This window comes from Lissotriton helveticus, chromosome 11 (genome assembly GCF_964261635.1).
Source record: "Lissotriton helveticus chromosome 11, aLisHel1.1, whole genome shotgun sequence".
NCBI classification, from domain to species: Eukaryota; Metazoa; Chordata; class Amphibia; order Caudata; family Salamandridae; genus Lissotriton; species Lissotriton helveticus.
This window is the reverse complement of record NC_136072.1, coordinates 541,037,344-541,061,027: the sequence shown is the minus strand read 5'-3', so window position 1 is coordinate 541,061,027 and position 23,684 is coordinate 541,037,344. Positions and strand designations below refer to the sequence as shown.

At 45.2% G+C, this 23,684-nt stretch overlaps 1 protein-coding gene across 2 annotated transcripts in view; it reads right to left on the bottom strand.

The window, feature by feature from the left end:
• LOC144790649 (maestro heat-like repeat-containing protein family member 1) overlaps positions 1-23,684 on the bottom strand; it is a 112,936-nt gene that overhangs the window by 27,373 nt on the left and 61,879 nt on the right. For both annotated transcript variants that reach the window (XM_078665376.1, XM_078665377.1), the window contains 2 exons: positions 22,601-22,720; positions 21,558-21,656 (listed from right to left, as the gene is read on the bottom strand). In XM_078665376.1, coding sequence (XP_078521502.1) covers positions 21,558-21,656; positions 22,601-22,720 — 219 coding nt within the window. The remainder of the gene's footprint in view (positions 1-21,557; positions 21,657-22,600; positions 22,721-23,684) is intronic.

Sequence of the window (23,684 nt, the reverse complement as noted above, 5' to 3'; positions counted from 1 at the left end):
AGTATTGCGTCCGAACGAATTTTGGAAGAATCGGCGGAGCCCTCCTTACAGGATATCATGGGCGCCATCTCGGGTGTGAGAGAATCCATCGGCCTACAGTACGAGGCCTTGGCCCACAAACTTGACACCGTGGCTATTGAGGTGAATCTGATTCGTGCTGATCTCGGCAAGACGAATGAGAGGGTACAATCACTGGATATTAAATCCTCTAGCCTTACGAATGACGTCTCGGAGCTCCAAACTGAGATTGGAAATCTCCGTCGGGGGAATGACTTCATGACCCGTCGCCTGGAGGACTTTGAAAATAGGGCGCGTCGCTGCAATGTTCGCCTGGTTGGTGTACCGGAAAACCCTGAACCCCACTCGGTGGATCTCCTGGTTGAGGATCTGGTCTTGAACCATTTGGCCCATTCTGGTCTCACAAAATTTTTCACGGTGGAACGTGCACATCGTGTTCCAGGGGGCAAAGTCAAGCCGGGAGCCCCGCCGAGACCCATTGTAGCGAAGCTTTTTCATTATAGAGACCGGGACGCTATCCTGCAGGCCTCGCGGGTGAAGGGCCCGGTGGCCTTTGAGAACGCTACGGTGAACTTTTACCCGGACTTTTCCCAACAGGTTCAGAGACAACGTATGGAGTTTCGTGGTGCCAAGAAACGTCTCCGGGATCGGGGCCTACGTTACGCCATGCTCTTTCCCACTAGACTCCGGGTTGAATACAATGAACGTACCCTTTTCTTTGATCGGCCAGATGCTGTTAATGACTGGCTGGACTCATTGCCTGACCGTCCTCCTGAGACAGACTCCGCCGCTCACCCTGGCGGTGCCGAAGGTGGTGTGGAGATCTAACTGTTCGGCTCTTATGTCTTATTTTGAATACATTCTCAGGGGTGTTGGCCGGCGTCCCTCTACATTGCGATCATTCTGTCTTTTCGTTTGTTATTTTTGTTCTTGCTGAGGTCGGGGGGTGGATGGAACGGAGACCTTTCCTCCTCCGGGGTCTTTGTGTAGAATAGGGGTTCTTGGGCGACAGGCACACTGCAGGTTGGGGTGGCTCTTTAGCTTTTTGCAGGGGTGCAGGGTGGGGGGTGTTTCTCTTCAGTTTGGGGGAGGGGGGTTGGGAAGTTTTTTCTTTTCTGTGTGTTGTTTTCAAGGCGATTTGCTCCTGTGTTTGCTGCTGTTTCTGATGTCTAGCTCATGGACGAGGGGTCTTGGCTCGGGTGGTTGGGATGGGGGGTAGAGGGTTGAAATTTCTTTCCTGGAACGTTAATGGCCTGGGTGATCGTATTAAGCGCAGTGTGGTCTTAAAATGTATTCGACGTTTGTCACCGGACATTGTTTTCATGCAAGAAACCCATTTGATTGGTAATGTTTGTTATGCGATGAATAGATGGGGCTACCGCCTTGTGGCGCACTCAGGGTTTACCTCCGGATCTAGGGGTGTGGGTATTCTTGTTCGATCCTCCCTCCCCTTGGCTATTGATGAGGTGATTCATGATGACCGTGGGAGATATACTGTCCTGGTGGGTAGATATGAAGGCCGCACCCTATCTCTCTTCAATGTTTATGTTCCCCCGGGTTTGCAGGCCTCTACTTTTACTGACTTGGGCCGTGTTCTGTTGGATCTCCCTGATAGCACTCTCTTTCTTGCCGGTGATTTTAATTCGGTGCTTTCCGGCCTTCACGATCGCCATCCCCCTAGAGATACCCCGCAGGCTCAGCAGTGGTTGGGTGGGTTTTTAGATACCTTTGGCCTTGTGGACTGCTGGCGACTGTTGCATCCTACTCAACTCCAATACACCTTCCATTCTGGGGCCCATGGCAGTCTGTCCCGGCTGGATTATTTCCTGATGCCCGCAGCCCAATCATCGGCGGTTCGTGAGATTTTACACTTGCCGAGGGGTATTTCTGATCACTCGCCGCTCTGGCTTCGTTTTGAGGTTGGGGTAGAGGCGGCGGGCCGAGTGGCTCCCATTAACCCTTGGTATCTTTCCTCCCCTGAGACTCGTACCCTCTTGCTCAAGTCCATGGATTCATATTTCCTGGAAAATGAGGGGTCGGTCTCTTCGGCTGTGTCCCTGTGGGAGGCTTTTAAAACCGTGATTCGTGGACAGGCCCTTTCCTTGATTGTTGAAGCTAAGAGGGCAGGGAGGAAGGAGGTGGTGGAACTTGAGGGGGAGATCTCTGCTTTGGAGGACGAGTTGGAATCTGGTGTCACGCCTGACAAACTCCATGCCCTGGGTCTCAAACAGTTTGCGTATAAATCTCTGGTCACTGACGCTGCAAAGGTGATGTTTCGTGAGCAGCAGGGCAGATTGTATGATGTGGGTGACAAAGCGGGAAAACTCCTAGCGTGGTTGGACAAGAAAGAAAGGGTTAATCGTGTGGTGCCCGTGATTCAGTCTGCGAGTGGTGAGAAAGTGATAGATCCGACCGCCATTGTTGATCGTTTTGCGGAATATTTCCGTGTGGTATATGCTCCCGTGTCTGTGAGGGATGTTGACGACTCCCGCCTTCTTCTGCGTGATATCGCTTTGCCCTGTGTCTCCGACTTGGACCGTATTGCTTTGGACTCCCCTTTTACGAATGATGAGATAGCCAATGCAGTTCGATCGCTCCGTTCGGGCAAAGCACTGGGCCCGAACGGTTTGCCTATTGAGTTGTACAAATTATGCCCCGCTAAGGTGGCGCCGTATCTCCGCGCCATGTTTCTAGAATCTCGTGAGCGGAACATGCTTCCCTATGATCAGCGTCTGGCGACAATCGTCGTCATTCCCAAAGAGGGTAAACCACGTGACCTCTGTTCCTCGTATAGGCCCATATCCCTATTAAACGTTGAACCCAAGGTGTTGGCTAAACTTTTGGCGACCCGTCTCCTTTCGGTTCTTGGAGAGTTGGTCCATCCGGATCAGTCTGGCTTTATCCCGCATCGCAACACTGCTCTGAATTTACGTCGCCTTCACGGCGCGCTGGCGAGGGCGGGGCTTTTGACTGAACCGGCCATTTTGGCGTCCCTAGATGCCTCCATGGCCTTTGATACTGTGGAGTGGCCCTATTTATGGGCGACACTTGAGAAATTCGGATTCGGGTGCGAGTTTATTAGCTGGATTAGGCTGTTGTACGCGGAACCTCTGGCGCAAGTTGTAGTGAACGGTAGAGTGTCGGCCCCCTTTTCCTTGGGCAGGGGTACCCGTCAGGGCTGCCCCTTGTCCCCTCTGTTGTTCGCGCTCGCTCTTGAACCGTTGGCGGCCTGGCTCCGTTGGGAACCGTCCCTTAAAGGTATTCGTTGGGCCCCGGACTTCGAAGACCGCGTCTCGCTTTATGCGGACGACATCCTCTTGTATCTTACTTCCCCTCGCAAGTCTCTATCTGTTTTATTTGACGTTCTTGCGTCCTTTGGCGCTAACTCAGGCCTCGTCATCAACTGGTCTAAATCCTGTGTATACGTTTTGTCTGGTATCTTGCCTCCGTTGCCGAGTAGACTTCCTCTTCAGGTGGTCCGGGATGGTTTCAAATACTTGGGGGTGTTCGTTACCTTGGATCCGTCCCTTCGTTTTGATCATAACCTCCTTCCCCCGTTGCTTAGGCTCCGTTTGGACGTTGCCCGCTGGCGCAAACTTCCCCTGTCTCCACTGGGTCGGGCGGCCCTGTTTAAGATGATGTCACTACCGCGGTTTCTCTACGCTCTCCAGAATTATTATGATCCTATCCCCAAGACCTATTTTCGGGAGATTGAGAGCCTTCAGAGGCAACTTATTTGGGATGGGCGACCGCGCATTGCTCTCGCTAAACTTTCCATCCCGTGGTACGATGGGGGCATGGCGCTCCCCGACATTAAGAGATACTACTGGGCTTCCCATCTGTCCGCTATTAATCACGCTATGTTCTCTCCGGGTCGTAATCCGGCGTTTGAGATGGATAAACTTCAGCTTCCGGGAGGTGACTTTAATAGAGTGCTCTATTCTCGCTCCGCTGGGCGCCATCTTGTGGGACCTACTTTGACTGCTTTGACTGTGTGGCGTGCTGCGAATGTGAGCCTGGGCTGGGAGGATCGCTTGACGTTGGCGACGCCGCTTTATGCTTCAGAACGTCTGGGCGGTCTTTGGTCTTCCAAGGGTTTCGACCGTTGGGACTTGATTGGGATCTCTAAAGTGGGGGATGTATATTCAAAGGGTTCGGTGCGCCCGTTTCAGGCCCTCCAGGCTGACTACGGCCTGAGTAGTCGGGAATTCTTTCGTTATTTACAGATCAGGCACGCTTTGGTTTCGGTGTTTGCTCCTGGTGAGATTCCGCCTGACTCTTCCCCACTTGAAGACCGTATCCTTGACGGACATCTTCCTGATAGCACTATCTCCCTGATTTATAAAAAGTTGATTAACAATCGGACTGACTTATTGGCCCGGCTTCGGGAACAGTGGATGGGAGATGGGTTGGAACTTGATGATGAGGATTGGCAATCGGCCCTCTCCTCTCCGAAGGAGGTGGCTATACCGGCTCGACTCCGTTTGGTCCAATTGAAGATCCTTCATCGGGTGTACGTGACGGGACCGCGACTGATGGTGATGGGCTTTTCCTCCGATGGACTGTGTAAGCGTGGATGTGGTTTGCGTGCCACTTTCCTGCATATTCTTTGGGAGTGCCCGATGGTGGCTGCTTATTGGGTGGCCGTGCTTGATCTGATGACTGTGGTGACGGGGATACCCTTGCGACCGGAACCTCGTCGCTGTCTTTTGAATGTTTGGGAGCCCACGGACTATTCGGTGGCACAGACTAGATGGGCCACCCTGGGCTATATGATTGCGAAGCGAGATATTGCGCAACTCTGGGGGGCCTCCAGGCCCCCTGCCCTCTCGCAATGGGAGGATAATATGGATTGGTCCATGTTCCGTGAGAAAACTGTTTATGTGGCCAGGGGTAGACCCAGGGCATGGGTGAAGGTGTGGGGTCAATGGAACGAATACCGTGGCGACATTTGTACTCCTCCCCTTGTGGACACTGTCGAGATTACTCTATCTCCCTAGGCTGGCGTTCCCGGAATCTTCATATAGGGACTGAGCTGGTGTCACCGGCTCTTCCCCCCTTCTTCTTCCTGGTCTCTGCCCCCCTCCCCCCTCCCCCCCCCCGCTCCATACTCCTTAGTGCTTAGGATATTATTATTGCACCTCCGTTGCTGTCCCCCCCTTGCGTCCCTTGGGCTGACCTTCAGTGATACACTCTCGCCTTTTGTGTGTTTGTTCTTTCATTTATATAAAACCTGTTTTGGTCCTGTATATAATGTGGAGTATTGCATTGTTGATTGACGATTGCCTCTGCGGGCTTATGTGATATGTCTCTCCTCCTTTTTAGCGGCTGGCCCGTGTGGTTGTAGGCCCATCCTTGTACATTTCTGCTTGCTCAAATAAAGGTTTTTAAAAAAAAAAAAAAAAAAAAAAAAAAAAACAATGCGTGTTTACTTTTGCATTTAATTCATAGCTTAAGTGCATACAATATATATGACTGCAATTTTTCAGTATATTTGAAAATTTCGAAATGCATTTATGTATTTTGGGGTGGTAAGGTATACACTATACTCTATAGTATGTTGTACTATGTTATACTATGCATAGATTAGTAGATATGACCATAGTTAGCGTGGAGTGGGTGTCGTGTATTTCTATAGGTTCTGAATCGATCCCCCTATTCCTGACCCTATTCTGGTTAAACTTACTAGCTAGTTAACTAACAGTCAGCCCATGAGGCAAGTAATCCCCCATGATGCAGATACCGTTATCTGACGCAGTCACACTACGGCACAGGAACGTGTTATCTGATTAGGTCATAACGCTTGAGATCTAATTAGACAAGCGACATTCCTCCAGCCCCTGATAAGGCATACGACGTTCTCATAACAAATCAAACCTATGACAACCTGGATAATCCGTGCGGCCATTGTTTTGATTTCACAGAGAACTTTAGTAAAGAATGTGCTAACGAGCAAGTCGTATGACATCTTTATTGACGTACCTATGTCCATCCTTACGTCAATCCCGGCACCTTTAAGGTATAAATATTGCCGACCTTGCCCTATGCAAAACACACGCGTGGTGACAAGACGGAGCAGCCATACTTGCCGAAGCCGAGAGCAGAAGCAGACCCCGCAGGCAGCAGCCCCGCCTTCCTGACGCGCTGAGAGACGCGCTGCTATCTCAAGCCGAGAGACCCAGCACCGGCGCTTCCGGGTAGCCCTCGCAGGCAGCCTGGAATATCGAGAGCAGAGAAAGAGATACCATTCCTCATTCATCCTAAATTCCAGGTACAGAACTGAATAACCCCTCCTAGAGAATTCTTTAGTTATTCACTTGGCAAAAACAAACTTAACTTAAACTGTAACTTTCTATTCCCGCCCACGCATTAGACTTAGGTCAGGTACACGGGGTAGGCGTATTTAGAAACACCAGTTGAGTGCGTTTAGTCAAATGTATATGTGTATGTAAATATATTTTAATCATTTTAAACATCATATGGCTCAGAAACCATATCAATGTTTTTACAGTATTATTTTATACTATTGCTTCTAATGTATGCACTTTACTTAACTATAAGTATTGCAATAATATCGATCCATTTCTCTTGTACAAGAAAAGAGACTGATCAATAAATAACATCTTTTATTGAACACGCCCGTCTCTTCCTTTTCTCTACATTCTGATGAGACTAAGAATGCACGTACTGACTGAGTAAAATAATTGCCTTGTGCTCACACGACTCTTGAGATTGACTCTTGATTAGGGGAGAGCAAAGTTGTCATGTTCTATGGTTGTCAGAAACTAAATCCCTTCTTGTCTAATCAGGGAAGTTAATCCTTCCTTGAACATTCGAGAAAGTTTCTAGCGAACTCTGAGCTTAGCTGGCAAACCCAAAAATTAAGTCTAGTATCGACAGTAGTAGACCTAGTTAACGTCTGGCCTAGGCCTTTACTGCTGTAGGTACTATTCCAATGCGCAGAGCCTATTGGGAAAATAGGAGCTACACTACACAGGTGCTTGTGGCTTGCCTCCTGTTGCTTGAGACTCAGGGATATCAAAGTCCTTACCCCTGCTCCTGTGCCTGAACTTACGGGAAGTGGTCTGGTTAGAGGCTACTCGCAGGTATCGAACAGGTGCCAGGCGTTGCGGGCGGTGTGCCATTTTTGCCTCCACCCCCTCCCGAGACCTATGCGGCGTGGATCTTTTATTTTTCAAAGTATACAGGTTCCTCTGATTATGAGGTCATTTTCCCACAACTTGTTGGTTTGTTCATTTTGTACCTTTTTTTACACTGATTTTTAACTTTCACGTCCTCTGGTCAGGGTGGGCCTTAGCATGCCCATACCGCCGAGGTACACTCATGGTCCTGACGAATGCCCAGTAAATCACACATCAAGGGCAGAAACATGTTGACCCCACTTTAAGTGGAAATAGCCAAACAATTAACTTGGTAGTTTCTTAAACACATTGCTTTTAATATGTCAGATTACCACAGAATAAAGTTTTTATGTGAGACACAATCTGGACATTTTTAAACCCTTTTCACATTTACATAATCTTCACAACTAACCAGCTATGCAGTAATCCTGGCGTTGTAGCACACCGGGGAGGCATTCGTCTTCTCCCGGTGGGCCCGTCGATGAAGCATGTCACCAACCAGGGTGGTGAGAGAGGGCTTCCTATACAAATCTAATAAGACTTGCATACTCATCTTCTCTCCTTTTGTGCTTCTATACATTTATTGATTTACACTCTTTCGTTGTTTGAAGCTTACTGGAAGTGACCCAGATACTTGCAACATGGAATTTGGCGCATCTCCTGTCTGTGTGTAACAGAACCGGCGATCAACACTGTTGCTGGAGTTTAATTGCCACATCACATTTGAACCAGCACTTTGCCTCTAGAGATTAATGCATCAGACAGCGCATCTCCGCCACTGCAGCTTGGTGAGATCGAGGCATCCCCTTGACTGTGTGGCAGAATCTGGTGAGGCACATCACTCAACACTTCTCGACTCCAGCACCCATCTTCGGAACTGACACATCGCCATCACTACATGGAACAGATCGACCCATCTCACTGTTTGTGACCAGGAAAGGTACTTTGATCACTTGGTCCTGCATGGGTCCTGTAGCTGGCCTGCCCTTCCACGCGGTCAGCCTGGGCGTTGACTTTGACCCGGTCCAGCACGATGTAAAGTAACTTTTTTAATGCTACTTGCTTCTAAGTGCTTCACTGCATGTATTCCTTTAACATTTAATATCTCAACTTCTATACATTGGATTTTTGTCATTTTGGTCTTGTTTTGTTTATAATAGTGTTAGTATTTCTAAACCTGTATGGAGTCTTTTTGTGGGGTATTCTTTCTGTTGCTGTGTGTTTGTGTGTTGCACAAACACTTTACACGTTGCCTCTTTATATAAGCCTCACTGCTCTGTGCCAAGTTACCAGAGGGTGAACACAGGTTATCTTTTAGTGTGGATCTAGCTTACCCTGACTATGATTACCGCTTCTGCTTGGACAGGCTGCATTTGTTTGCCAACCAGAAACCCAATTTCTAACACATGAGACTCATAGGAAAGCTGGGACAGGAATATGACCCCGTTGACACGCAAAATTAAGGGAAATATGATGAGATAGATCTCCCCCGATCGTGATGGAGTATAGAGTCAGTCAAGTCAAGAATAACTTTATTTCAGCTCAGAGAACCATGAAAAGATTTACAAATTAATTTGATTAAAATACAATACATACAAAATTCATCATAAAAAGGTAAAATCTCTGTACAGATTTTACTCCTAAGGCTATCTGATCGCAATGGAGTCTCTTATGTAATTAGCTACTGCAATACAGATTTCAGCCGTAGCCAAAGACGGTAAGAAGTTAAAACCATCAATACGAGCAAGAGTGAGTATTTCTTAGTAATGGGAGCAGAAATCTAGTTCTCTCTGATTTATACAATGTGCAAAATAATACAAAGTCCATAGTTCTTTAAACTGAGACATTATCACACGGGCAGAGCATAACCTTGTTTGACCACCCTCCTTGGCGAGGAAATGCCGGCAACAAAGTGCACAGTGCATAAACAGAACTTGGTTAGATAAAATCAGAACTGGAACTTAGTAGAAATAAATAGATAACATTGTGCAGGGGCAGGAAGGAAACAGGGGACTCCAATATTGTCATGTTGGTAACTAATAAGCCTATTGTCCCTGGAACAGTATGCCTCCTTGAAAACTCCTTTGGCATTTAGGGGAATTCCTTCAGGGTTTTCAATAAAGTATTCCAGACCAATCTAATGGTAAATCCTCTCTAAATATTAAAACCATGGAACCTTTAAAACATTGTCTGATTTTTGGGAATATTTAATACCATCACATGAAAATATTAAATCCTCAGAGGTCCCTATCTTGGCCTATAGAAGAAAAGGTGCACTGCCTATACGGTCTTCCATAAATTCTAGTTAAGTTCTGTATGGCAAAAGAGGTAGGAAAACTTTTTGGGAGCATCAGTAATCTTTTCATGAATTTATTTTCGATTCCTACAAACTGTTGGTTTTTAGCGCAGCCCCAAACCCCAGCTCCATACCTGGCAATAGAGAGACATTTGGCTATAAAGGGTCATTAGGAAGGTTCTAGAGGGAGGTGATAGCTGATTGGCTCTTGTTTAGAGTTTGGTCCTTACAAAAGGACATGGATATGTTACTAAGGTGAGGCCTTTAGGCCTACTATTCTCTATGTATGTCTATGGGACAATACTTTTCTATGTACCGGAGACTCCCGTCTCGACGACGGGGAATGATTCAGGCATGTGAATCTATGAAAGACACCCATAATACTGAATAATAGAGAGACATTTGGCTATAAAGGGTAATTAGTTCCTTCACAGGCTTGTGCCCCAATGTATGGTTTAAATCTTTTATTAATTTTCAAACAGGAAAAAGGACAAGACCCCCAGCTCCCTAGGGACAATGCAATAAAGACAAAAAGTTGTCCCCAATTTAGAAGCAAAACGGAATAGTGCATCCATCACCCTACTTGTCTGCTGTGCTCTTATGGTTAAAAGAGGTTCCCATCTCAACAGTTTGCTAAAAAGATTGCCCAAGCATGTGAAGTTACTGACCTTTTCTGTGTAATGTGCTAAAACCTGTCAGGCATCTAAGTATGTGTTTTTTCCCCTTTACTGCCATATCTTACTATGACTGTGGTATCGGAGTGACGACTGGGCAGTAGGGTTACTAACGCTTTTTCCGCACCCATACCTTCCAACATAGCCCATAATTTGTCTTGGTTGACAGTGTCAAACGCACCAGATAGGGCCATGAAGGCCAGATGGATAGAACTCTTCAAGGACCTTCTGTGCTTATTAATGATTAAAAATAAATTAAGACATTGTTCAGTTGTACCCCGCCCTCTCCTAAAACCATATTGAGTATTGGACAGAATCTAATTTTCTGATGCCCAATCTTTCAAGCGTGCAAGGAGGACTCTGCCCAAAACCTTATCTGTGGCATCTATAAACTAAATGGGCCTTTGGCATGCCAGGTCACGTTTTGCACCTTTCTTTAAAGATTGAGACCACTGTTGCTTCCTTCCTTGATGAGGTTGTATAGCCCTCTTAAAAATGGTGGCATTGCCACAGCTGTTGTATGTTTTGCCACACTACCTCCAGAAAATCCTTACCCATTGGTTTACAACCCTACAGTTCAACATCAATAGCTACAAGTAAGGAGGACCGGTGCCATGAATCTCTCATAAGGAGTGCATTCAATCCTTTGTGATGGCGGACTAGGGGCAGTAGACATCAGACTATAATACTGGGCAGCTCAGCTCAGCTGCTGGCGGTTAATGACGGGATCTTTGGGGACCGGGGGGACCCAGCCACGAAACTTAAGCAGACTCCCTTTACCGGGTAAGCACCAGGGTTTTGGCTGTATGGGGGGTTTCTCCTGCCCACTATTCCAGCCATTTTAGCCGTTCCAGCCATTCCATTGATTAACTGGAGGTTGCCTACTGGGAAGAAGCTGTTATGCATGGGTACATGCCCAACGGAAACGGTAGGGCTCCAGGGCACTGAGATAAGTTTGGGATCTGTAAATAGGGAGACATCTGGCAGACATACCATATGATGTTCTACGACCAACTTGAAGCTAAAGAGGATTTACTGAGATCCCAGTTGTTTATTTACCTACTGTGCGGACATGCACTGGTTAGGCACACGGGCCACATAACAGCGCTCACAAGAGTACAGTCCATTAGAAATCTGACTCATGATGTTAGCTATTGGTAGGAAAGGCAGATCTTGCATATACAGAATTCTGGGGCTAAATGTCCCAGACCGGCTAAACAAATTGCAGGAAAGATATGAGTCAGACCTGCAGCCCTTGGATGTTGACAAATGGATTAAGGCAAACAATGGCAGCCGGAAATGGGTAATATTGCCTCACCTGAGATTAGACCAGGTTAAAGAATATATTAAACCCCTGAGAGGCTATGAAGGATGGGGAGGGACAGCTGCCCTGAATATTTCCGTTATGGACAGGCCAGAAGCTCCTTCATGCATGTGGTATGGAAATGCCAGGTGATTCAGGTGTATTGGATCCTGCTTTACCCTAACCTACAAAGGGTATGCCGATTTCTGATAGAACACAATCCCACGTTGGCTATCATGGAAGTATTTCTGGGATGGGATGGGTAAGGGGACAAAAACTGATGATTGGGACCGGTTGTGTTTTTGCTAAACGTCACAAAGCTGGCCATTGGAGATGCAGGCCCCCCACAATCTCAAAGTAGCCAAGAGGGATGGTATAACTGCTCTTTAGCTGCGGAAGCAGTGTACAGATCCAGAGGGTAACCACAAAGGTATGATAGAATCTGGGGACAGTGGAAAGTGCCGCACAAAACACCCAGAGCTGGCCACCCATAGGAAGTTCTTGGTGGAAAGTGCAGAGTTGTCCATGGCACATATCCATCTATAGTGAACCGGATTGATAACAGCAGACTTAACTGACGTCTACTTCATGGTATTCCAGAACTAAATGGGATGTTGTGCAAGGGGGGCATGGGATGGAGTGCTATGTAGTGATACAGTAGTGTGATCTTAAATGTGTTAAAAACAAAATGAAAAGAATTTTCAAAAAATAAAGAAATTACTATCCAGGTACAGGAAAAATCAACAAGAAGTTCCTCTTGCGCAATAACTGGAGAGGTGTGGCTCACTGGTTAGAGGCGGCAGACTTGTAAGCAGAGAACGGCCCGGGACCAGGGTTCAATTCCCGACGCGGCAGGGTCTTGGACCAGGGTCAACGGACTTGATAATTCTCGCCTCAGTGCCTACTCTAACCAGCGAACACACTCGGTAACTCTGGGCATTAAGCTTGCCTCATCTCTACAACGGCCCCCCACAGACGCCGGCGATGCCTGGTTTCACCCTGGAGATACCCAGAAAGGGAGCATCTCACAGGCAAAACCAGGACGGGTTCCCCAGCGGTCTACAGCGCCAGGACACTCGGGTAGAGTAACAGAGCGCTTTACAAGTATCCCACATTTACATTTACATAACTGCTCTTGAACCAGGGTGAAATTGCAGCAAAGAAACTCAACCAATCTGTTCACTTCGCTGTCAAAGCTAACCCTGCAGTTGTGCCAGCTGGACTTTTCCCCAACTTTTAATATTATTGACTGAAGTCCTACAACCTAGCATGGGATTTTCAGTCTGTCAGAAATCCCTCAATACAGTGAGCTGTATGGCTACCAGGTCAGTGGAGTACATGCTTCCACTGCCCTGCCCAAATGGAGTTCATTATTTGATGGGCTGGCACATCTATCAACACTCCAATATTTCTGAAGTTCAGATTATAGAAATATCTATGCATACATACATGCAATACCAGTGTAAAGTGTTAGAGTATCTAGCTAGAGCTGGGACTGCTGTTGTGACTGACATATTCTAAGAGAATCATGTTACATGTTTCTGGTTCAACAACTATTGGTTGAAGTAGACCCCTGTCTTCCCCCTTTTTTGGCGCTGTTGCATTTCTCTAAACTATTCACCTAATCTGAGCCTTTCATTGTCTTGCCTTTGTTAGCAACTGATCATCTTAATCACCATTGTCATACCCCCAGCCAATGAGCAGAGACCTTCACATATATTAGCTTGCATGATTTTACAATAGGTCTCGAATTTGCACGGGTTAGAGCTATAGACGTAAATGACAATGTCTTTTACTTATGTTTTTTGGTTTGGAGTGTAGTGGATGTATGTGGTGTCCAGTGGAATTTTGTCGGTTATATTCAAGTTGTTAGTTGTGAAATTGTGTGGGGTGGAAGTGTGTGGTGTATTTGTGTAGTGGAATTGCGGTGCATTGTGAATAGATAGGGGTGAGAGCTGCACAAAATAAATAGAAATGGATGATAGAGATGGATAGGTAGTTTGTGCAGGAAATGGTGATTGAATTTGAGATAGAAGAGCAGAAATAGTATGTGAGAAAGAAGGGGAGAACAGGCCACAGATGCATAAAAGGGAGCACATGTGTATGCGGAAAACACCTGAAGAATAAGACGAGAGTGTGGGTTTGAGGGACAGAAATTTGAGATAGAGGAGCAGAAAGTGTATGTGAGAAAGAAGGGGAGAGCAGGCCATAGATGCATAACGTGTGAGCACATATGTATGCAGGAAAGTAAAACACTTAAAGAATAAGAGGAAATGTGTGGGTTTGAGGGACAGAAATTTGTGAAAAGGCATGGTATGGAAACTGTGCTTGAGAACTCAAGTGAACCGTATGAGAGAGGCGGGAAGAGTGCATGAGAGAGCGAGAGAGAGCAGTGAGAGAGAGTGAGAGAGATAGAGGTACAAGTGGAAGGGGCACCAATAATATGGGGGAGGCGAGAGGTGGACCAGTGAAGAGCGTGAGGAGGTACAGGAAGTTAGCGGATGTGAGCAGGCAGTATAGAGAGAAGACAGGGAGTGTGAGGGAGGGATGGGAGAGATCCGCAGTATTGTAAGATGAGAGGGGGTACTGGGAGTCTGAGGGAGAGATGAGAGAGGCAGTGGGTGTGTAGGGAAGTGATGACAGGGTTGATGATAGTGCAAGGGAGTGAGTGATGTGTTAGATTGGAATTGTTTGTTGTGGAATTGTATGGCATGGTGTGAAGCTGTGTAGAGGAAATATGTGGCATGGTGTGCTCTGGAATATGTGGATATAACTGAAGAGTGATGATGGTGGCAGCAAATGGGAAACCCATGGGCAGGCTATAGCCCATCCAGTAGATGCAGCAAGTCTCGGTTTGAGACAGCCAATATGCTCCGTCTAAAGCTGAGGCCTAAAAACATGACTTTATCCAGCTGCGTGGTTTACCATCAGAGAGATACCAAATAACGCTGCAATGTTTGCCTGTACAAGCGCATATGTGTTCTCTTCCGTGTTCTCAGAGTAAGACAGAGAGCAAGATTGAATGAGCAAGCAGACATTGTAGCTTGTGAATTGGTGGTAGCAGCATTCCAGACAAACAAAATGGCTGTGTGTGTTTTGACCACGGTGTGGGGGCAGTTGACAGATTTGTAGATGCAGAAAATATGGGTGTCACTAAATGTTCAATATGTCATCCTGCCCTTGGAAGAATGCCCACGAAGGTAATCCTAGAAAAATTACAATCACAAAGGAGGGGCGAGGGTTAAGAACAGTTTATATTCCGCCACCCCAAACCCCCAGATCCTGGTAGAGGTGCCAAGTAAAGTCTAATAAAGTTTGTTTTCTGGTTGGCACCTTTAATCAGTTTTAAATCACTCCTCATACTGCACAATTTCTTTGTCGCACTTTTCGGTTTGGAAACACTTGGTGTTTGCACTATTCTCACTTCATTGGATGTGTTGAGTGTTGTGTCTGTTCAGTTTTGTTTGACTATATGTTGTGTTAAGAGAAATTTATTATTTTTTTCCCCCTCCCTTATGCTCCGTCCTGTGTGGGGTACACCAGGGCGTATTGTAAGCAGGCCCAATGATGAAGCATGTCACATACCTCGGTGTGTGAGTGAGGGCAGTTTTTTCAAATAGAGTGATTTGCCCTATTGGGGCTGGCTCTACCTTTCACCGTATTAGTATATATGGTGTTAGTATTTATTTACTCTTCCCACCCCTTTTGTGTGTACACAATCCTAGAAAAATCACATGTACATGCAATTACGGTATAATCAATATAATAACAGAAACATATGTAACAGGTTTCATCGGATCAGATAATAAGTGTAAAATGACTTTGACAGTTACCAAAATGTTTATTGTGTAGTACCTTACAGTTTGCCACTCATTTCCATACACATATTAACCGTTTGACCTACATTTACTTTCTGAGAAAAATAGGCAATGTTCATGTTTTATTGACCAGGCAGTGCACGGAGTGGGAGGCCACCTCAGTGCGGGCCACACTGTGCAGCAAAAGGCCCTACCTGCAGAGCCCAGGTGGGCGGTGGCAAGGGACAATTAAATGCTCACACTTTCAATTCCACTGCAGTGTGAGGGGTGTAAGGCCACAGGAGTTAGAATCATAGAATAATGAACAATACTAGCCTCAAAAGAATTGAAACAGAGATTTCAACAATTTGCGGCAGCCCCGGCTGCCAGGGCGTGTTATACAAATTTCCAACATGATACGAATAATGCTGAATTACCATAAACATAAAAGTCTACCACAGTTGGCAGATCATCATGCTCAGAAAGAAAAAAAATTAAATGTAGCAAGTTACTGTTTGTAGCAGGCTTCAGTAGATAAACCCTGGCCTACGACGAAAGGCCTATGCAGGGCTTCAAGTGGTATGAAAAAACTGGTGGGTCCCTCAAAGGGGCGTGGCAAGAAGATTACGGATGTGGCTTAAAACATGTAAGCTAAAAATATGTGCTTCTGTATAGTGTGCCTCCCCACTAGTATTTTGGAGCTGCTGTCATTGCACCCAGATATATAATACAGCAAGTTACATGGCTGATACAACAAGCCCAGGTTGTCAGCTTTGTCAATGGTGTGTATTTCCATTGGCTATATCTGAGGGTGAACATTTCCATGCCCTTTTCAAATAATTTGTTTCCTTTTAAGTCCTTTCTCTCTCAATGGGGGCTGGTTATCAAAGGGAGGATTTGCAAAGGTTAGTTTAAATAGGCCATCTTCTGTTTTTCCTGAGTTTAACGCAGGATATCCAAGTAAAGCCCTTGCCTTTCTCTCAAAACATTTTTTCCTGCACAACTTATTTTTAACAACCTTGGTGTTAAACAAAATATATGCTTCAATACCTCGATTACACACTCAAAGCATTTCTTCCTGCAGAACAGTTGTCATGTAAAAATATATGGTTTACATGTAAAGCATTTAGTGCCCTAGGGCCACGTTTACACTATATAAAGAAAAAAAAATGAAAGAAAAAAGCATAACGTGACCTTGGTGGGGCCTGGCTAGTCATACGTCCTTTTGGGCAACAACAGCATGTAAGCATAATCGTTGCCTTAATTGCAGAAGTATACAAGCACATGAAGGGCAGAAACCTTCCCTAGTAGAGGACAATGACAGTTAATGTCATTTATAGTGAACACTGTAATAATGTACTCTGCATTATATTGCTGTTCTGCAGAGTATGTTGCAATGGTAAAAGACCCCTGCTTCCCTGTAGCAAGGAACATTATTTCCCTTAAGCAGCGGGATCAGAGCAGACATTCCAGCAAAAAAGAGGAATCAGACAAAACGGAGGTTTCTGCCTGGAGGGTGCGGGCAAAAATGGAGACCCCGTTAAGGACCCATCCCAGCACTTGCTTTTTAGAACTGCTGGTGTACCAGCAAGACCCAGCCCACTTAAAGCCCTCGGCCTATGTGATATCTATTTGTGCCTGGGTTGTTAAAAACATTATCTGCAAGACGTGCGGCAATGCTGTGAAACTACAAAAATGCAGTTACATGAGCTGTAAATGAAAACATACATTATTATTATTACTGTGTTCAGGCTGTTAAACATGGACATGTGCGCAGAGTCAGAAGGAGGAGAGCAGAAAGAAAGTATACGAGTAAACTGAATGTTTCTGCTGGGTGAGAACGAAACCTGCAGAGAAGACTGCAGCCCTATGCAGCGTGTACCCCATGTTTTCACATCTTGCTTGGTCCCATCTATGATCTTACTGCCAGGTCCTATAGGCAGGCTTGCTTCCAATGTGATCTGACTGAGCGCTCCTATTTGATTTTCACAACTTAGAAGCGGTGTTTTAGCCAACACAGTATTGGGCATTGTCAGAATTATGCTCTCACTACAGAAAAACTGCTTTTTACACGACAGGCATTGTGCTGTTGAAATTCCAATTTCTTTGCGATACCCCTTAGATCAATGAAGCAGCGGCCATAAAGGGGCATCTGCTGAACAATGGAAACACCACAAATGGAAAACAAACCTGAGCCAATAATGTGTTGAGATAAAAGCACAAGATAACAATTAAAAAACAAGCATTTCCAAGATCAGCGAGAGAGTGCGCCTGTAACCACCGTGCACAGTAATTCTAACCAATGGAAAAAGTATTCCCAAAATGAGTACCTAAAATGGCCACTGTGTTAACACATAAGTAATTGGCTGGTGCTTTCAGGGGGGAGTTCAATACAGGAAGAGGCATGATGTATTCATGCCACGGACGAATGGAGTGACGATTGGGGCAGCTAAAGGGAAGACTATGGGCAGGCTGGTTAGAGCAGCGCACACGGGCTGTCTAGAGCAAAGACCTATGAAGTAACCACTTTTGTAAGTTAAGAGCTTTGCCAGGAAGCGGATCTTTAACCTGTCGGAAAAAGTAATTTCATCCATCTAGTGACGACTTCATGCAGCTTCTGGGCACTGCTAAACTTCAAACGAAAACCTAAATTTCAGATATCGATCCAATACACTTAATATCATTTATAAACTTATACAGCTTATTTTTATTTAATTTAAAGGGTGCAGCTCATAGGTTTCATGCCTTAACAAACACATTTTTTGTCATAGCTATTGGCGCATTAATTGGAGTGCAGCTTCCACTTGCCCTGGTACGCAATGTACTGTGAAATTAGTGAGGGATGTATAATGGCTGTTGGTTATGATAAAGTTTAAACACAATTCTTTTTCTGTGCTAGACAATTGGGGTGGCGCAGGCAACATAAATTATTCACTCAAAGTTGAATTATGGTGTCAAAAAACTTTTGGGCGGGGAGGAGCTACGCTGGCAAACAAGATGGCTGCTTAGGCTCCCAGCTCCGCCGACCTCCATATCCTGCCAGATGATCCTGTTCATTATCCTGTTTTTACGCCCTACACCCGTGTAGGTGAACTGTTCCGCACTCCGATGGTGAAATCCTGAAACTTTGATCGATTTGTTTGACGGAGTTGCGTGGAGTCTAAGTTTGTGGCCTAGTCCAGAGGGGAAGCCGGGGCCTCGAGTATCTGCATAGCCGGGCTGCAGTTCAACAACATCGGCTAAGTGATTCAAGCAGGGTCCGGTCTACCGAAGTGGAGCTTTCTTTTTCGTCCGGATTTGTCGGTGATCGTTTGACTACCTAACATCGAGGGAGGAGTGGCTTGGCACGATATCGACTGTGGGTGGAGGTCCCCTTCCCGCGGACCCGGTTTTGGCCCCCGCCGGGATTCGGTGTGTCGGGGCCTTCGCTTGCGGTGTCGACGCTGCCCGTTTGTGATCCTGTTTGTTCCCCCGGAGGTATAAGATTCACCGGGGGAGGCGATTTTGATTGGTACCGGGCGAGAGATAATGGACCGAACGGAGCATGAGCCATCACTGATGTCAGTACTGAGAGCGATCGGGGCATTTCATTCGCAAATGGATGCCCTGATACACAAAATGAATACGGGCCAATCTGATATGATGTTTGTGGAACCGGACCCTGCCCCACCGCAGGAACTGCAGCCGACTGCGGTTCAAGCAACGGCAATTTTGATTCTGTGCGAGGACCCCGTGAGGAAACAAGTGTCGAAAACCTCGGTGGGTGCTCTGGAGAACTGTATTCCCGAGAACACGAGCGTATCGCTAAGCCTTCCTTCACCATTGTCTTTGGATGTATCGTTTGACGTTCCCCTCCCGGATGCTTTTATTGTTGACTGTTCTTCCACTTTGTTTTCATCCTTTCCCTCCTTGGAGACTGTACGATCGTGGGGAAAACTACATTGGGACTCTCCATCCAGGAGGGAGCTTTTTTGTGCTGCTGAAGTTCTTGTGGACTCACGGACTACGAGCAGTAACAAACTGATTTTTGTTAGCTTCTTTTTCCTCTTTCTTTCTATTGTTGGCAAGTTAGTCTTGCTGGGAGGGATTCGCGTGATGGTTCGGAAGGGTCAAGGCTGAGTTCGATTATCCGGGACGGTTGGTTTGGCTCACATGGGTGTTCAATCTGTAACTGTTGGACTACCGGGAGGCTGGGCGGTGTACTACGGCTCCCCCTAATTTTCTTCCACTATTTTTCTGATACACTCGTATTTTTTACTATAGGGGGTGCCTGTCTCTGGCAGGGGGGGAGGGGACTGGGAGCCTATACGGATATGCCCTCCCCCAGGTTTTTTCTCTCTTTTCCATCTTTGGAACCTAGTTAGTTGGGGCGACAGGCACGCTGCTAGTTGGGGTTAGGCGACAGCCATGTGCAGGGGTGCAGGGTGGGGGGATGGGCTTATTATTTTCTTCGTGTTTCCTTCTCTTTCCTTAGCTTTTCTTGGTCTTTCCCTTTTTAGTATAATTGGTAACATATCCTGTTTTCTTTCAATTCCAATGTTCGGTCGCCACGCTTCTTATATTATCCTGATTATATGGTATGGGCGGGGTTAGGTGGCTTGTGCTTTCAACTATTTCTCGATTGTACTGTTGCACTCTCTGTTTTGGACTTTAACACAGGCTCATCAAGGACTCTTTTGTTTGCTACAAATCTATCCTGTCAAATGTATCTGCCCAATTTGTTATTGTTTATGAATGTATGGCGCCGGATGTGTCTATCTCTTTTTATTGGTTTTAAAATAATAAAAAGATTTATAAAAAAAAAAAAAACTTTTGGGCAGCACTACCTCATGCACCTGTCTGCTCAAAAGACACTTGTCCCCTGCCAGTGGTATTTAGGTTAACATTTAGAAATTAAATATTGAGAAAAAAAATACAAAAAGAAAAGTGAGAAATTGATATTTCAAATGTTAATGCTGTATAAGTATCTGAAAATGATTTTTATAGGATTTTATTCTTGTTGTGAGGTACACAAATCCAAAATCCTACGCCTAACCATAATGCTATCACTATCACTTGCCCATTACTATTATGTACTATAACCGAAACCCAAACCCCCTAACACTAGGAGGATAATATACCCACCACTTTTCATAGACCTGAAACCTAGTTCATTCCAGCAAAGTATGCTTAACAATATTCTTTACCCTAACGCTGTATCATGCCCATACTTCATCTCTAGCCATAAAGTTATCCCTAAGGCTAACATTAAACAAGAACTGTTCCGTAACTGGCACAATATATGCAACCTGAAGTCAATCTCTATCCTTTATGCTTACATTAACTCTACACCTAACTTTAATGTGTACCATTACCCTTACCCTAACTCTTAATCACACACACACACACACACACACAACCTCAAAGGCGGCAGGAAGGCCACGAAGAAAATGACTGCAAAACCAATGATCCAATGAATATTGCCTTACCCGGCTGCCTAAATCAACCCTGGCCTCAGTGTCACCCAGCCCCCAAATTCAATGATCCTCCCTGGCCTTGTCCTAGGCATAGGGGATATGTGTGGTTCTCTGCCCCTACAACGCAATCACACTGCCTTACCCATGTGTCTGGGTGGGTTGTTCACGTTGGCCTCATGAAGGCCCATCCTCAGACAGGAGAGGTAGTCCTGTAACACAACACACCAGTGCTGGTGCCGGTTGCCTCCTGGCCTGGGCCAGTCACCATTTCAGTAGGAGTTTAGAGCACAGTAAGCTGTGTGCTATAGAATATGGACTCAGCCGCATACCTTTCCTCAATGTAACTGTATTCTGTAGATACAGAGCCCAGCCTTTACCCAGGCCTGTTGTTTGATATTGAGTACAACTCCCCCCTTGAGTCAAGGGCCTGGTCTTAGACCCTGTCTTGTATTGAACACCCACATTCCTAAATGTAAGTTGTCTTGGAGGGTGGCATTTCCGTTGGTGCTCTATTACTTCTGAAGTCATGAGTAAATCAAAGGAGAAAGTAAAGGTTGAATGACTTGTTTTTATGGTAAATTTAAGAGATTGTTGCATTTAGTATCATAAGCCCCTTCAAAATAAATTTTCTAAACAAATTTCTAAATGTTGTCAACAAATGTTATATACACATGAGGAATGCAAGCTGCACTGGCCATTTATTTGATACAGTTTTGTTTTCGGAATGGTAGACTGCCTACGTCTTTAGACATATTTTAGCTTTTCTTTCTCGTAAACTTTTATCTAATTGTAAAATACATTTAATAAATGTGAACCGCCGCTGCTGAGGAAAGTTTGAAATATGAGACAGAAAGAGATGCATGGTTCTTACCAGCTCAATATCAGAAAGACAACCCTTGTACGCTTCAAGTACCTGCCGGCATGCGAAAGGATGAACCTTGGCACATGTTTGGAAACCAATTACTATGCCCTGCAAATAGGGAAAGACAACTCACAGCCTCAGGGAGACAATAGACATTAACCAAACACAGACATTTAGTACAAGAGATTTCATATTAGAAAGAAAGGATAAAGCTGGTTCTTGATTTCACATTCAGTGTTTACAGCTGGTATTGGTGAATGATTGTCAACTAGTAAAGCAAATATATTCAGTGGCCTGAAAGCATGATTTAAGGTTACCTTTATACAGCTATGCTGGAGGGCTTTACCATGCTACTTAAAAAGCATCTTTGGACAATAAGATGAGAGTTCTGTCATTATTTGTTTTCTGTCACTTTGTTCTCTCTGGTGTTTCATATAAAGGAACTGCAAGTACAGTTCAATACACAAGCCTTCATTACAACAAAGGAGTGCGATTTCTCTAGAAGGGGTGCTTATCCTTTCTTCCTCATGTCTACTGTTGTCTATTTTGAAGGCCTTTCTGAGAGAGTCATTTCAAAGCCTTCACATAGCTTTATGTCTTTCACCGCTTTATCTACTACATTGATTAAACTTGATTTATCTTGTTCAAACACTGGCTTCTATCAAGAGAGATCACCTAAAGAGGCTCCTAACTATCCCTGATGAAATGCATTATTAGTCACCTGAAAAAAGGAGCTCTACATTTAGTTTCTGCTAACTTAGTCCTCATCTACTCTGTAGAGGGGTTTCACTCTAATATAATTTGGCTATGCACGGAGTACAAAATCACACTTTTGGGTGAGAGGAAGTACTGAGTAAGGAATGTTTCACCGTTCATCAATAATTTACCATCAAGCTCTATGAATGAAGTTACAAACCTACACAATGTACATCCAGATGCTCCACAGCCCAATATGACTACCTTCTCAACTTGTTTTTGTTGTGGTCGTACAGGGTGAAATACCCTAGGGAAATAAATCTATGATAATTGTAAGAAATGCACTTGATACTTACTGCATGGTGAGGCGTAGCGATGAACCTAGTAGATTCGAACATACTTCGAAGGAAGGGTAAGATCAGTGCAGTATCATCACAACTGGCCATGCACTTACCAAGGCACTGGAAAATAAAACCCTAATATGGGAGTGAATTAAAGACAGTCTGAGTTAAGAATAAACAGCATCTCCTGCTCACTCTATGAAAGTCTTACTTATTTTGGAGTATTCATCTTTAATTCACTCTACACACATATTTGTCTCCCACTTTCAAATAGCACTCAATAAGTTGAGTGAAATGTTTGTTATCTTATGTATAGTATAGTTATATTTTCTGGACATTGTAGAGATTTGTATATGGCCCTGAATATGACTCAAAACAAGGAAGTGAGGGGTAATGTGAGCTAATGAAGGTCCAGTACCTAAGCTCTGAAAGGGGAAACGGCCACTACAACGCGGCCGTTTCCACGAATACCTTAACCACACATGCAGTACAACGCATGCGTGGTTACCATGAAAGCCTTTACCACGCATACCTTTACTACAAGGTATGTAGAAAAGGCATATGTGGTAAAGGTTAAAAGTAAAAAAAGAGGGCTTGGGGGTGTCCCCCCCCAAAAAAATACCTCACCAGAAGTCACGTCGGGATATGCAGGCAATCAGCGTCATTTAAGATAAAAATGGAAAAAAACTTCCGCTTCCTCTTAATGACGTATGACGTCACCACGGAAGAATTCGAGGAAAAGCTAAAGCGTAGAAATACCTTTCCGTTGTAACGCATGCGTGGTAAAGGCATGCGTTGCAACGGAATGCGAAGTAAGAACATACAACCCTCTGAAAGTGCTAATGCAGAAACCAGTGGAAATACTGCTCCTTTCAGAAAACAAAGTAGAAAGAAAGGCGGACAAAGAAAGGGGAATCCTAAGGATTTTTTCTTGGTGCCTTCACAAATCCATGAGCATGTAATGTCTCATCATCAAGGGTGTTCTTCATAGGGCTGGCAATGCAATGCCCTTTGGGCCCCACGAAGGGTCGCTTTAGCAGAGATCTTTTTATTTTTGCCATATGATGAAAGTGCAAGTGTGAGGGCGTTTTGAATGTGT